This window comes from Pinus tabuliformis, chromosome 1_1 (assembly GCF_031772625.1).
Source record: "Pinus tabuliformis cultivar Carrire ecotype Pingquan chromosome 1_1, CPIR1, whole genome shotgun sequence".
NCBI classification, from domain to species: Eukaryota; Viridiplantae; Streptophyta; class Pinopsida; order Pinales; family Pinaceae; genus Pinus; species Pinus tabuliformis.
Window position 1 is genome coordinate 183,515,733 of NC_142297.1, and position 16,179 is coordinate 183,531,911.

Genomic DNA, 16,179 nt, shown 5'->3' on the forward strand with positions numbered 1-16,179 from the left:
AGGTGCACAAATGTGTATGTAAAAGTCTGTCTTGCCGTGGTTGTAATATTTCTAAGTGTTGTCCGTGGACTTTTGCCCGGCACACTTGTATGATGTATTATTGAAGGTTTTCATAATATATTATTATTGGGCGGACTTGTTCGGGAGTTGCCCCTCCCTCTATAATTGTGTGCAATTGTTATGTTCTCGGTTTAATTGCATATTGGTTATGAACGTGTATGAAGATTAATGCATTTTACTTAATTGAGAAAGATGAATTAAGTATGTTAATGTGGAAAGGCGTAGTCCATGTGCACAAGTATTGAAAAAAAGAAAGTGCAGGGTGGTGCCGCACCCCGCCAGACACGGTTGGAAGACTACCGTAGGCTTGGGGGCGTGACAGGTGGTATCAGAGCAGCTGATCCGGTATTGAAGCTGCTACACACCTTTACCGAAGTAAAGGTGGTATCAGAGCAAAGGTTGCTCGTGGCAGTTGACAGGAAGTGACAGGTGAAGATAAGGTTATGGAGAACAACCGAGGTCTTGTAAACTTGAAGATTTGTGGCAAAGATGTTCAAGCGTTGGCAAACACAGGTGGCACATATAACCTTATATCAGCACGGTTAGTAGAAGAAGTGGGGCTGATATCTACTATGGAGAACTGGGAAATAACCTCGTGGAATTTGGCAGTAGGCTCGATACAAGATGTACCTGTACAGATGGAAGGATGTAGAGGTCAGCTGAACTTCGTAGTGATAAATACAGATGGCATTGATGTGATGCTTGGATGAGAAGGACTTCTTCAAATCAGTCAGGCAATGGAACAAGATGAAGTTGCAGACCAGGAAGAGGAGGTCATGATGGCCGAAGATGTTGAAGACTTAACTATGATGGAGGTTAGACTTGAAGATAATCAAGCTAAGCCAGAATCATGCAGCTCATGGACATGGACAGACAAAGATACTCATATGGAAGGACCATGTGATGATGAGGATATGATGGAGGCCGAACTTGAGTTTAATCAAGTTGAACCAGGATCATACAGTTTGGCAGCATGGATGGACACTCACATGGAAGAACCACATGATGATGAGGACTCGATGGAGGCAGAACTTGAAGGTGATCAAGTTGAACCAGGATCGTGCAGCTTATCGACATGGATGGGTGAGGTCACTCATATGGAGGAGCCTCATATTGATAAAGTAAGTATGGATACTTGTGTTTCATTTGGACATTTGGTAGATGGATCATGTGTAGGAGAGGGCAAGATCAGCTTGCCTAAGCAAGGAGACATCTTACCATGGATGACTATGATGGAACCTTGTATGGAGAAGCAAGGGTTGTTACCTGCTGAAGGACTTGTTGAGGTTGCTTGCTACCTTGAGATGGAAGGTGCAAGACCCCGTGACAAGGGAGGAACTTGATGAACATTATGGATGATTTGGGTCATGCTTTAGCCACATGGCTAAGTGCCCGGCGTGACTCATGGACAGATTGAAGGGCACACCCTTGGGTGGACTTCTCATGGCCGAGACCAAGAGATAGTCTTGATGGACACCTTGGTGGAGGAGCTGTGATGGAAGGGACTCGTGATGATGATGCTTAGATGGACTTCTCATGGCCGAGACCAAGAGATAGTCTTGGTGGACCTTTGGTGGAGGAGCTCATGATGACATGAGATCATTGTGACTTTTGGGAGACTTCATACATGGTGGACTTAGAGGATTTGATGCATTGAGGAGCCGAGGTCAGGAGACTTTGATGCAGTATGGGATGCATACTTCCAAAGTACATGTATGGGCATGGCTTGGAAGGGTGACTTGATGTGGAGGATCGATATGAGACACTTTGGAGCGATGGAGTTACGATGATGAGGCCTTGGTGGCTACACTTGGGCATGGGTTGAGCCGAGACTCAACTACTTTACGCACATGATGATGTTGGGATAGATGTGGTTGATCACTTGTAGCACATTGACACCAACACACCATGGACAGCATGTTGCAGATGAGGTGGATGGAGTTTCCATGGACCTGAGCATGGATTATGGGATGTTGTCGAGGACGACAATGATTTCGGGTGGAGGAGAATGTAAGGCCCTCGGGTCTCGGGCAGACACGAGACGGGCGAGCGCCCCTTCACACGACGGTGGACGTGGGCGACCCGTGCACGACGGGCGGGCGACCCGTGCACGACGGGCGGGCGACCCGGGCGGGCGACCCGTGCACGGTGAGCCGGCGGACATACACAGCGAGCCGAGCTGCGGGTGCGGTCACCCGAGCTGGCGAACAGGCACGGCAAGTCAAGGTTCGGTGCGAGCTGCGGACAGGGCGAGCTGGTGCGGCGGACAAGGCGGACAGACGAGCTGGTGCGGCGGACAGAAGGGCGACCCGTGGGCGACCCGCACACGACGGGCGGGCGACCCGTGGGCGACCCGCGCCCGATGGGCAGATGACCCGAGCGACGGACAACGCGGATGGACAGCGCGGTTGTGTGGAGCGCGGGTATGACAGCAGCGGGCGCGATTCAACATATGCGGGTGCGGTTCAGAGCAGCGGACGACGAGTGCGAAGGAAGGGCGACCCAGGCGGGCGCCCCTTCACACGACGGGTGGACAATGCGACGGACGACAGCAACCGGAACAGCAGAGCGACGAAAGGGCGAGCTGAGTGCGATGTTAGGTGGGCACACATATTACACTTAGTAAAATAACGCGAAGGGTGAAAGAAGGTTATACCCACGCGTTGAGGACTTACATATGAGCGAGGCCGACGTATTAACATGTGGTTACGGGCGTTGAGCAAAGGATATGGGGGTCGGCCTTAAGGCTGAACACCCCTCTTCAAATGAACGCATAAACATGTGTTAATGGAGGCTTGTACACATATGTGTGGTTAATTAAAACAGAAATGTAATAAAATATATATAATACGTGGGCTTCTATGTAAGATAGTGGGGTCGGCCATGGATGGTGCACCCCCCTTAAAACATAAGGAAGAGAGCGTATATATTGATGGAGATGGAGCTCATTATCTCCATCGAACTTCACTTGCTCTCCTTCGCATAAGGACAAGAGGGAAGAGCGAAAGTCTTGAGATATGCGCATATCTCATGCGCATGAAGGTTAAGGAGATCTCGCATGTCTTAAGGCTTGGTTGTGTGAAGTATTATCTTGGTTGAGGGAGTTTTGTACACGGTCTTGGTGCAGAATTGTATGAGCGTCTTGGTGACCCGTGTGGGTACCCGCTCTTGGGCAAAGGTGCACAAATGTGTATGTAAAAGGCTGTCTTGCCGTGGTTGTAATATTTCTAAGTGTTGGCCGTGGACTTTTGCCCGGCACACTTGTATGATGTATTATTGAAGGTTTTCATAATATATTATTATTGGGCGGACTTGTTCGGGAGTTGCCCCTCCCTCTATAATTGTGTGCAATTGTTATGTTCTCGGTTTAATTGCATATTGGTTATGAACGTGTATGAAGATTAATGCATTTTACTTAATTGAGAAAGATGAATTAAGTATGTTAATGTGGAAAGGCGTAGTCCATGTGCACAAGTATTGAAAAAAAGAAAGTGCAGGGTGGTGCCGCACCCCGCCAGACACGGTTGGAAGACTACCGTAGGCTTGGGGGCGTGACAACAAGGGTGTCAATGTCATATATAAATTTTGTAAATAGTGTTGTTGGTGCATTTTTAATATACAAATGTGTACAATAACGTTGCCTCTTCATTTTTAATTAATATGACATTTGAAATTTTATATTCAACCATGTAAGTCAAAATAAGATTTGTTAATTTAAGTGTTTCTAATTTAAAGAGGGTTGTAATATATTTTTTATTTAAATTATGAAAAAATGTTAATTTGATTAACTATGGCTTTTTAAGATTCGAAATAATAAGTGAGAGGAATTAGCTAGAGTGATATGTTACAAGTTTGTAAAATAATAATAGTTGATACTAATTCTTCTGGTGTTAGAAAAAATAAATGAAAATAATAAATTTAAGATATAATTCCCGTCACAACAAGTGTAGATCGTGGTCAATCGTAGACACGACCTTTAGGTTTTTCGCTCTTCTTCGAATGGAATTGGAACCAGACTAATCATGAAAAAATCAAGCCTTGATCTGCTAAGAACTTAGGCCTATATTTTTTGTTAAAATTAGTTGCTCCGTGAACCTGAGGATTTTACATTACAGGGAATATTTCGCGGGTTTTACAATGAAAATAACAGCAACCAGCAACCAGAACCTGATGATTTTACATTATAGGGAATTTCGATTTTGCATTGAAGGGAATTTCAATTAACAGAGTTGGAGGTGTCACCGAATTGTACCTGGGTGGCGAGCTGCAGAGCGGAGGAATTGCAGAGTGGGAGGCGCTGAGTCGAGGAGGAAGGTGAGTGAGCAGCCCACAGGATCCTCATTTCAAATTGGAAACATCAATAACTCTCCGCGGCTGCAATTCCAGCTCGGACCCGATCTGTCAGGGGATGTCAGTCCTGCCAGCTCCGATCGGATTTTCTGTCAGGGAATGTCAGGAATGCCAGGGGAGGGTGGCGGAGAAGGAGGGTGGCGGAGCTAGGGGAGGGTGGCGGAGGGCGGAGGGATTGGCGGCAGCCGGAGCCGGACGATTTTCTGGGCGGTGACGGAAACTGGGCCATTCCTCCACCTAGGTAGACTACTCCATCTCTGTATAAGTAAAAGAATAAATTATTATTAATTTAATTATAAAATATTATTAATTTTAAATAAATGGGTATATAATAAGTCTAAATGAATTGAATTTAAGACTAAGAGTAATGATTTTTTACATTGGTAAGGCATAATTTTTATTATGGCTTAATATCAAACTAGGGGCAATTTTAGATAGAGATTAACCTTGTGATTATACTCGGAGATTATATTACACATTTAGAAAAATAAAATAAAAACAAATGTTAATTATCTAACATTAAATTAAATAATTGAATTAAAACATCTAAAATAACATTATGATTTAAATTAAATAATTGAATTAAAAAATCTAAAATAACATTATGATTTATATGTATAAAATATAAGTAAATTTTTTTTTTAATTTATTTCCATTGTAAAACCAAGAAATATGGGAAGATTAACAAATTATTAATATTTATTACACACATTTAAAAAAATAAAAATAAAAATAATAATTACCATTGAATAAATAAATAAATTAAAAATCTAAAATAATACTATACTAATTTATATTTTGGACCATCCATGATCTAAATGGACATTATTTTACGAGAGATTTTCTTAAATTTTAATTTTGAGTGGTTATTTACATTGCTAAAAAAAAGAGGACTCAAACTTTTTCTTTTGTGTTTTTTCCAAAAATGATCAGGCATGCTCATAAGGTATTTGTGTATGCTCGTTTTCCCTTCATTGTGACAAAGATTGTCTCAATATGAAAATCAACCATGGTCAACCATGGTCTAATGTGGCATTGTGACAAGGATTGTCTCAATATGAAAATCAACCATGGTCAACCATGTTCCAACGTCACATTGTGACAAAGATTGTCTCAATATGAAAATCAACCATGGTCAATAACCATGGTCTAATTGTGACAAACATGCTCTTCGTGCAACGTCACATTGTGACAACCATGGTGATCCATGGTCAACCATTGTTCAACATCACATTGTGACAAACATTGTCTCAATATGAAAATCAACCATGGTAAAACATGATCAACCATATTTATTTTAGGGTTTATATACATAGGGTTTATAATATCAATCCCTTGGGTTTTTAGTATTAATCCCTTGTGTTTATTATTTTGTTGGGTTTATAATATTAGTCAGTTTGGTATATTAATCTAAGGGTTTATTTTCCTAGGGTGTAATATTATTCATAGGGTTTATAATATAAATCCTTGGGTTTAATATAAATCCCTTGCATTTATAATCATGGTCAACCATCGCCCAATGTCACATTTTTGCAAAGATTTTCTCAATATGAAAATAAACCATGGTCCATCATCGCAATGTGACAAATATTGCCTCGATATGAAAATTAATCGTTGAATTGAGGCTTCTGTGATCCATATCAAGTTATGAGAAAAAGTTTTTCGGCGTAAATCACATGATAAATCATTTGTCGACGCATTTCAAACCAACTAGTGTGGTTCATCGTCAGGACAAGTTGAAGAATCAAGTCCAGGCTGCATGTTAAATAGTCAGAGCAAAACCTATAACGACTAAAATTGATCAGGTACCTATAACGGTTATATTTGACCAAGTAACATCTATATTTTACTGGAGGTTAGACCTCCTAACAGTTATATTTGACCGGGAAATGACTAGATGGACTGGATAAGGGACAGGGATAGGAACGCATAACTATGTTTAAATAAAAATAAATATTTAGTTAGTTTAAATAAATAAATAATTATTAAATTAATAGTAAGTTAGTCAAACCTTTATTAAAAATGTTTAAATTTATATAATTAAATAGTTAGATAATTTAAGATAATGTAAACAAGGTAACATATGAACTTTCCAAAAGAGTTATATAATTAAATGTTTCATATTCATTTAAATATTTAGTTAATTAATAGCAAGTTTTATATTTAAATACATGATTGTTGTAAGATCTAAATTCTAAAAAGTATAAGAGTAATCTTTTTATGTTCGATTTTTTTTGGATAAAATTATCATATATATATATATATATATATATATATATATATATATTTAAGCCTACATTCAAAATAATTACTATAATTCCAATCTATAATTAAGCTAAATTTTGTAAATACATAATGTTAAAATAAATCCAAATAATAAGGCCTTCTACTATATAAACTAACCCATAAGAGAGGGATTATCAAGGAAGGAAACCAAAGAGGATTAAAGAACCATGGCAAAAGAGAGCAGGTAAAGGATAACAAGGGGAGAAAAAACCTATCACAAGGGAAAGCAAATAGAAGAGGGAGGGGAGGAAGGGCAGGAAAGGGTTAGGACGTGAGGGCAGGGACCCAACATCGACTTATCTTCCAACCATCCTCTCTATTAATCATGCTGAACCATGATCAACCATGGACCAACATTGGTTTGTGACAAATATTGTCTCAATATGAAAATGAACCATGGTCAACCATGTTTATTTTAGGGTTTATAATATTTATCTTAGGGTTCATATACCTTGAGTTTATAATATTTATCTTAGGGTTTTTATACCATGGGTTTATAATATTTATTCCTTGGGTTTAATATTATTCGGTTGGGTTTATAATCCCTTGGGTTTATTATTCCCTTATGTTTATTAATCTAAATGTTCATATTTCTAGGGTATAATATTATTCATAGGGTTCATAATATTAATATTTGGTTTTGATATAAATCCATTGGGTTTATAATCGTGGTCATCCATGATCAAACGTTACTTTGTAACAAAGATTCTCTAAATATGAAAACAAACCAATGTCTCATTGTGACAAGGATTGTCTCAATATGAAAATTGTTGAGTCTCAAAATTATCTTCCATATTCATCCATATTTCCATCATTTCATAACCATTTCTCATTTCATAAAATCTAGCCGAAAACCCTACATCAAGTAACCATCTTCATGATTATATGGGTTAGGATCCTTGTTTTCCATAGTTATTTATTTTATGTATTTAAAGTGAAATTATGATTAAAAACTAGGAAATTAACATGGTTTCATACATCTATATATGTGTTATGAGTTTTGTGACATGTGTAGGCTTATTTGGAGGTTCTAGAAGGATCTTACTTGGCCTCCCAAGCACAAATTCGAATTTCAACTCAAGAGGTGGACCATATTCCAAGGAGAAGATCATGCAGATCTTGATCTGTCATGGGATTTGTATCTAGTATTTAGGGATAAGTTGAGGCAAGTATGGATCTAGTATATATTTAAGGGATTTACATTTATTCAGAATATATCCCTAATTCATGTATAAATAAGAGGAACATCCTTCAAAGGAAGCCAACAATTATCAGTTATTCATTAGCATCAAATTTATGATTGTTCATTCAACATGAATAATAGCCATTTCTTGCAATTATGAGTTATGAATGTTGCTTGATTCTTAAGGAGTGATAGTTGTTCATGTGTGCTCATTGAGGAATGGAAAAATCTCCATCAACCACAATTCGCATACATTTGTAACATAGTTTAATTTCCGTTATTTCCGTTCATGCAGGTGTGATTTACTTTCCACAAGTGTGTTTTGTTATGTGAAGATTGATTTCCTTTCAGTAGCTAGTTTTTATGTGAGAAGGACAACAAGAAGTTTTGAACAAGAGACTCTTCTCCATGAGCTAAGAACTGAACTGAAAACAATATTTACTTGCTTTCATTTATATGCTTTCTTTCCTGCTTTCTTAGATGCAATGGTAATGCTCAATAACCATGGTCACATTGTGACAAAGATTGTCTCTTGATCCAACGTCACATTGTGACAACCATGGTCCAATGTCACATTGTGACAAAGATTGTCTCTTGATCCAACGTCACATTGTGACAACCGTGGTCATCAATGGTCAACCATGGTCCAATGTCACATTGTGACAAAGATTGTCTTAAAATGAAAATCAACCATGCCCAACCATTGTCCAACTTCGCATTGTACCAAATGTTGTCTCAATATGAAAATCAATCATGTTCAAACATAGTCCAACGTCAAATTGCGAGAAAGATTGTGTCAATATGAAAATCAGTCATGGTCAACCATGTTTATTTTAGGGTTTATAATATTTATCTTAGGGTTTATATACCTTGATTTTATAATATTTATCCCTTGGGTTAAATATTATTCCATTGGGTTTTTAGTATTAATCCCCTGGGTTTATAATATTTATCTTAGGGTTTATATACCTTCGATTTATAATATTAATCCCTTGGGTTTAATATTATTCCCTTGGGTTTATTATTAATTAATTATTACTAATTAATAATAAAAAATATTATTATTATTAATTCATATTAATTAATTAATTGGTTAATTAATAATAATTAATAGTAGTTATATGCCTTCGGCATATATCAACTACATTTACTAATGTAGTTGTGCTAGTTATAATTAATAATAATCATAGTTACCAAATTCAGCTGAATCGGCCTGAAGAATTCAGAAATTTGGCAGTTCGATTTGATTCGGTCAATAATTCGCTAAAATTCAATTCGGTACGAATGGTTGCTAAATAAATTTGTTAAATATTATTTCAATTTATAATTTTCATGGCCGGTTATCCTCCAGCATGACCAGAGCATGTTCTTGTTCGTAAGCCAGACCTTTATGGTCGGGATCGTAGTGCTAGAAGAACAGTCTACCGAAGCCTTCCCCTTCTCAGAAGATTTATGATCCTCCATCACGACCAGTCTTTGATTCATATGGTATCTGGTGATTTGAACACTGAAAGTCCCCTGAAATTTCCCCTCTCACCTGTGTTTAATAGATTAGAGGAAATGAAACATAACAACAGAACCGTCATTATGGATTTTGATTATTCCTTGTAGGTAGGCATTTAAGGATATGCAATGGCCCAAACATAATTTAGACGGCTAGACAATGTATGGGGTTAGACAAAGGATATTCAATGGCCAAACATGATTTCGAGTTAGACAATATTGAAGAATGAAGGGACAAAGGAGTTCATAAAAGAAGTCATCTTCAAATTGAAATGAAATAAAGAAAGGGTAATAAGTATTTTAATTTAAAAAATTGGAAAACATATTGTAAAAATGAAATAGAGTAACTTGGTATTTAAATTTTCATGTATTTAAAAAGCCATCTTCATACTACAGAGAATTTTTTGGAATAGCGATTTTTTTTCTTACTTTTTAAAATCTCAGTACATGTCTTTCATGTAATATTATTGATTGTGAATAATATTTTACTATTTATTTGTAATAAGATTGGTTGAAATCCAACTTCTTGCCTCTGGGAAATAGATTATATAATGTTTAGATATTTTTGCATAACCAAGATTCAGATTGTTTTGCTCAAAAGATTTTTAATTTATTTTTATTCAATTAATTATTAGGAAATCACTTTATATAATGTATTATTAAGAAACAATTTCACTAATTACTATTTATTAATTGACCAACTAAAAATTTTAAAGTCTAAGATCTGTTATTCTTTTTTGTTCATGTAGAAAGAGTGCTTTCTCCCCATTTCATTTTATTCAATTCCATTGGCCTCCGTTGATGATTGGTTCTTTTACAAAAGTTTAAGATTTGTTATTCTTTTTTGTTCACGTAGAAAGAGTGCTTTCTCCCCATTTCATCTTATTCACTTCCATTCGCCCTCCATTGATGATTAGTTCTTTTACAAATCTTAATATCTAATTTTATTTGCAACTTCCATAATGTTATTGAAAACAGTCAATTTGAAGAGTATGAGTTTTTGAATATTGTTAATTTTGATTTTTTTAAATTTATTGAAAAAATATTTTTTTTAGTAGTGGTAAGATGAATACTCCCGAATTTTGTCTGTATTGAATTTTAGATAGTTGATTTTTTTCCATACCGAATCGAATCCAAATTCGAATTCGAACTTGGTAACTATGGTAATAATAGTAGTTATATTTTAATTCTTTTTTTTTATAATTTTGACAAATGCGATATGTATCATGAACTAACTATTTTAATGTTCGCTATAAATAGATGCCTATTAATTTTTACTATCAATTTAATTTATGTGATTACACTAATATAAATATAAAATAAAGTTGTATTATTTAAAAAAACCACACCACATTTAGTTGGAATCACGCTCATCTTTAAACATGACTAAATTTTAAAATATCACGTTGGAATCATGCTCATCGTTAAACATGACTAAATTTTAAAATATCACCTTAAAATCATGCTATCCTTAAACATGACTAAATTTTAAAGTATCACCTCCTACCATAGAATTTTGAATCTAAATTATAATACAAAATGAAATCAAAACTATATAAAATAAAATTAACCAAACACCTTTTATATATCTATATAATAATTAATAAAATAATATTATATATTTAGATATTTTATATTATATTAATTTCTAATTTATTTTAATTTTAATTAAAAAAACACATACAATATTTAAAAATAAATATACATATATATATATTTCATTTTGCTAAACTCTTATGAAAAATATTAAATAACTAATTTAATTTAATTTATAAATACATATATATAATTTCGTTTTGCTTTCAAAACTCTTCGAAATAATATTAAATAACTAATTTAATTTAATTAAATATGAAACGAATCATACACGTTTTTTTTTTGCTTTCGAAACTCTTCCAAAGAAGAATATTAAACAACTATTTTAATTAAATAGGAAACTAATCATACACGGTGGTCAAATTTTATCCGTTATGTAAGTGAGAAAAGCTTTGTATCATCAAATACTAACACCAAATAATAATTAATGTATATTGCCATACACTGGATAGTATTTAATGTATATTTTATGTTTTTATATATGCATTCCTGCGATGAACAAAGTGTCTTTCTCATTGCAAAAACTGCTTCCTGGTTGGCTTTTCATGCAAGTAGAATGCCTTCCCTCAATCGTCCCTGAAGCAAGGTCCGCCACTCCCACACACTCTCAACTGGACATCTAAACACATCAAGCTCCAATCACCCATAAACATTTAGGACTTTAAGCTTTCTCAACTGACATAACCCCCGTATGTTCTTCAGCTTCACACATCCACTTTTGTAAAACTCCTTGAGAGATGTCATTGTTTCCATACTGGACAGCTCTTCCAACTCAGAGCACCCAGAAATATCTAGCACGTTAAGCTTTGTACACTGCTCCAACCCCCGTAAGCTTTTCAACTTAACACATCCGCCTGCCCACATCTTCTCCAAGGATGTCCATGTTCCCATACCAGGCAAATCTTCCAACTCGGAGCACCCGGAAACACTTAGCCCTTGAAGCTTTGTACACTGCTCCAACCCTTGTATGTTTTTCAACTTAACACATCTGGGTGCCCACAACTTCTCCAAAGATGTCAATGTTTCCATACATGGTAGCTCTTCCAAGTCAGAGCATCCAGAAACATCTAGGACTCTGAGCTTTGTACACTGCTCCAACCCCGGCATCCTTTTCAACTTTACACAGCCGCCTGCCCACAAGTCCTGCAAGGATGTCAATGTTTCCATATTTGGCATCTCTTCCAACTCAACACACCCATCAACACTTAGTCGTTGAAGATTTGTACACTGCTCCAACCCCGGCATCCTTTTCAACTTTACACAGCCGCCTGCCCACAAGTCCTGCAAGGATGTCAATATTTCCATATTTGGCATCTCTTCCAACTCAACACACCCTTCGACACTTAGTCGTTGAAGATTTGTACACTGCTCCAACCCCGGCATCCTTTTCAACTTTACACAGCCGCCTGCCCACAAGTCCTCCAAAGATGTCAATATTTCCATATTTGGCAACTCTTCCAAGGGGTATCTAGAAACATCTAGCCCTTGAAGCTTTGTACACTGCTCCAACTCCAACATGCTTTTTAGCTTCACACATTCACTTGCCCACAGCTTCTCCAAGGATGTCAATGTTTTCATACCTGGCAGCTCTTCCAACTCATAGCACTCAGCGACACTTAGCCCTTGAAGCTTTGTACACTGCTCCAAACCCACTATGCTTTTCAACTTCACACATCTTAGTGCCCACAACTCCTCCAAAGATGTCAATGTTTCCATAGATGGAAGCTCTTCCAAGTCAGAGCATCCAGAAACATCTAGGACTCTGAGCTTTGTACACTGCTCCAACCGCGGTATGCTTTTCAACTTCACACATCCTCCTGCCCACAACTTCTCCAAGGATGTCAATCTTTCCATACTTGGAAGCTCTTCCAAGTCAGAGCAGTCAGAAACATATAGCTCTTGAAGCTTTGTACACTGCCCCAATCCCAGTATGCTTTTCAATTTCACACATCTATATGCCCACAACTTCTCCAAGGACGTTAATGTTTCCATATTTGGCATCTCTTCCAACTCAGAACACCCACTAACCTGTAGCCACCGAAGCTTTGTATAATGCCTGAAGCTGGGTACGCTCTTCAGTTTCACACAATTCCGTATCAGCAACTCCTCCATAAATATTGGCAGCTGCAAAGGCGCCTACAAATTGTTCACGGTTCAAGGACAAGAAAGATATTAGAAAACCATTGGCGGTTCAATCTCCAAAAACCCATTCGATTTCGATTGAGACATCATGGAGCCATACTAATATCGACAGAATATATCAAGATAACACGACACAATTCTAATTACCTGTAATTCGCTTTCACTTTCCCACAATGAGTTGAGATCGCTCTCGGACACTTCTAGATGCCTTAAATTCTTCACAGAAATCCAGGACGGCAGGGAAGAGTCTGGACACTTTCTCCAGCGGAGCCATAAGATCTCTGGTAACACTATCATTCTCGATATGCGTTCCATATCTGGTGACTCCCCGGTCTCGGCCACCATCCCCAATATGCGCTCCAAAACATCTTAAGCCCGCGCACAATTATTAACTGAGGATTATTGAAAAACGATATTCAATAAAGACGATGAGCTAAAATGCTAGTTATTGAAATAAGGAATCGATTCCAAACAATCATGAACACATTAAAGAACAATGATGAACAAATTGAATCAGTAAACACTTACAGATGATTGCTGTAACAGATCATCAATGACGGTGTCTGTCCAACGCCAAAGACGAAATGTCGTCGATGGCTCCCCGATCTCTCTTCCCAGATCTCTTAGGTGGTCATGCATATGTATCAAATTGGAACTGTCTACTTCCACAAGACATCTGTCCTGTAGATTTTGAAACCCCCTCTTTCCTTTCCAACCTGACCGGTTCCATATGCTTATTGCCGTATCCCTGTTTTGTCCTCCAAGAAAACATGCAATATCTAAAAACATCTGTTGTTCCTGGTGATCGAGGGCATCATAACTAACTCTAAGTCTTTCCTTTACCTTAAGGAGAAGACTCCCTAATTCGTCTTCCCATTCTGATATCATTTTTCCATAAAGCTGTGCCCCTAATACTTTTAAAGACAACGGCAATCCATTACAAGATTCTAAGAACCTGTCTGTCAGATATTCAAAGATTGGGGGCGGATAGGCTTGGCTGAAAGCATGGGAGCAGAAAAGTTCACGGGAGTGTTGTGTGTCAAGCCCAGTGAGGAAATAAATTGATGAGTTTTGCACTCTTAAGCTTCTGAGAACACCCTTATCTCTAGACGTAATCAATATTAAGGTCCCTGAACAGAGATCATGAGTTTCGACAGGCAAAAGTGCTTTGACCTGATCCACATCGTTTACATCATCTAAGATACACTAAGGCATTGACATATTTAAGAGGCTCTATGAGCATCCCTTTACCTTCATCCACAGTGTCTATTGGCTTATCGAATCGAGTCAAATCCTTCAAAAGTTTTCTCTGAAGAGACTTTAAAGAACCTTCAGCTACTTCATCCTTGACATTAGATAAAAAGCAGGATTTAAAATAATTTGATTTCTTTGTGTTGAAGAAGTGTTTGGCCAACGTTGTTTTCCCTACGCCTCCTAACCCCAGGATCCCAAAGATCTGAGGTCCTCTGCTTTGGTGTTGCTGCAACAGGATCTTACCTTCAAAATCTTTCATCTTGTAATCCAAACCTGTTGGATAGTCAGCCACGTGCAAGTCTGGTTCTTTCAACTTTTTAAACAGGCACTCAACCACCTTATCTAGCAGCTCCAGGTCCAATTGCTCGCTAGTTATTGAGAAAAAAATAAATACATATAGTTATTGTGGGAAAAGATAAATAGAAATAGTGAGAAACAAATGCTTATGTCCGTTTATGAAGGTAAAATACTACCATATCCAGTGAGAATGAGGGAAGGTTGAGTTCTCACCCATCGTCGCAAGGTTCTTAGCCATATACGATTTTTTAAAGAATTCTGGACCTAATTCCTTCTGAACTACATGATATTTTATCGTTTGTATATACCAATACACAATGTAGGGATTGGTTCCATTTATATTGATAAGAAAAAAGGAAACAAGATCTTCTAATCCTTCCATTCTTTCATTCATGAACAATACTTTTGCAATTTATGGACTAGGTCAAATATAATTTTTTAATAAAAAATATCATTTTTCTATTAAAGAGAAGTTATTACTGTTCCATAGATAGTAATACTTTACGGCGGAAAAAAGAAAATACTGAGCATAGTTCAAATGCTCCCTCAAAATGATGAGGGGTAGACGTCCAATGTTTGAGAACTATGCTCAGTCAAAGTGATAAGGGGGAGACGTCAAACGTTTGAGTCCTTCTTTGTTTCACCTTCCCTCCAACTGAGAACTATGCTCAGTCAAAGTGATAAGGGGGAGACGTCAAACGTTTGAGTCCTTTGTTTCACCTTCCCTCCAAGTGAGACCTTGCTTCGCTGGAATAAGACAACCCACCTTGATAACCAAACCGAGAAATAAGCAAAAACAAGGGTAATCCTCTTCTATATCAATGAATGGATCTAGTGGTAAAATAGATTTCGATATGCATTTTTCGAACTGAACTCATAATGATTAATATGTCTATCAAAAGTAGAGTTTGTGCGTGTGGAAATTCTCGAGGATAAAAAATGAGAAAATAGATTTAGAATTTTGCACACACAATGTAGAGTTGAATTCGTTGATTTTCGAATTCTAAGATATCAAATGAGATACATTAAACTGACATGTCGAGTGGTGGTTCAGTATGGTATTTGAAACACCTTCCCAATTTTGTTCATAATTAATAAAACTATTTGATTTTTTTTAAATAATATAATTTTTTAAAATATTATTTAAAATTTATACTTCAACCTAATTTACAATTAAGTAAAATAATCTCGTTTTAAATGATTATTTAATACAAGGTATCTTCACATCAATACAATTCATTTTAATATAATAATAAATAACTTTGAGAGTGGACTCTTCATTTATCATAAAGATAAAGATACATACAGTAAAAATGATATGAGAAAAGAGTGATATAGGGTTTATATTTAAATATTGGAGTTTTGGTATTCATTATAATAAAAAGATAAATTAAAAAATTAAAAAAAATTAATGGGAAGAGTTATTTAAATTTATTATAAAAAAATTAATAAATTAAAAATAAACAAAATAATTAATAAATAATAAATAAAACTAATTTAATATTTAA

General features: G+C 36.5%; 2 protein-coding genes across 2 annotated transcripts; both read right to left on the reverse strand.

Moving 5' to 3' along the window:
• Positions 1-11,617: 11,617 nt before the first annotated feature.
• Positions 11,618-13,465, reverse strand: LOC149212149 (uncharacterized). Its single transcript, XM_089388577.1, has 2 exons — positions 13,268-13,465; positions 11,618-13,114 (listed from the first exon to the last, which is right to left on the reverse strand). The coding sequence occupies exons 1-2, from the start codon at positions 13,463-13,465 to the stop codon at positions 11,618-11,620; spliced, it is 1,695 nt and encodes a 564-aa protein (XP_089244703.1).
• Positions 13,466-13,633: 168 nt separating this feature from the next.
• On the reverse strand, positions 13,634-14,909 carry LOC149212150 (disease resistance protein L6-like). The gene is made up of 3 exons (XM_089388578.1): positions 14,848-14,909; positions 14,372-14,742; positions 13,634-14,250 (listed from the first exon to the last, which is right to left on the reverse strand). The coding sequence occupies exons 1-3, from the start codon at positions 14,907-14,909 to the stop codon at positions 13,634-13,636; spliced, it is 1,050 nt and encodes a 349-aa protein (XP_089244704.1).
• Positions 14,910-16,179: the final 1,270 nt, after the last annotated feature.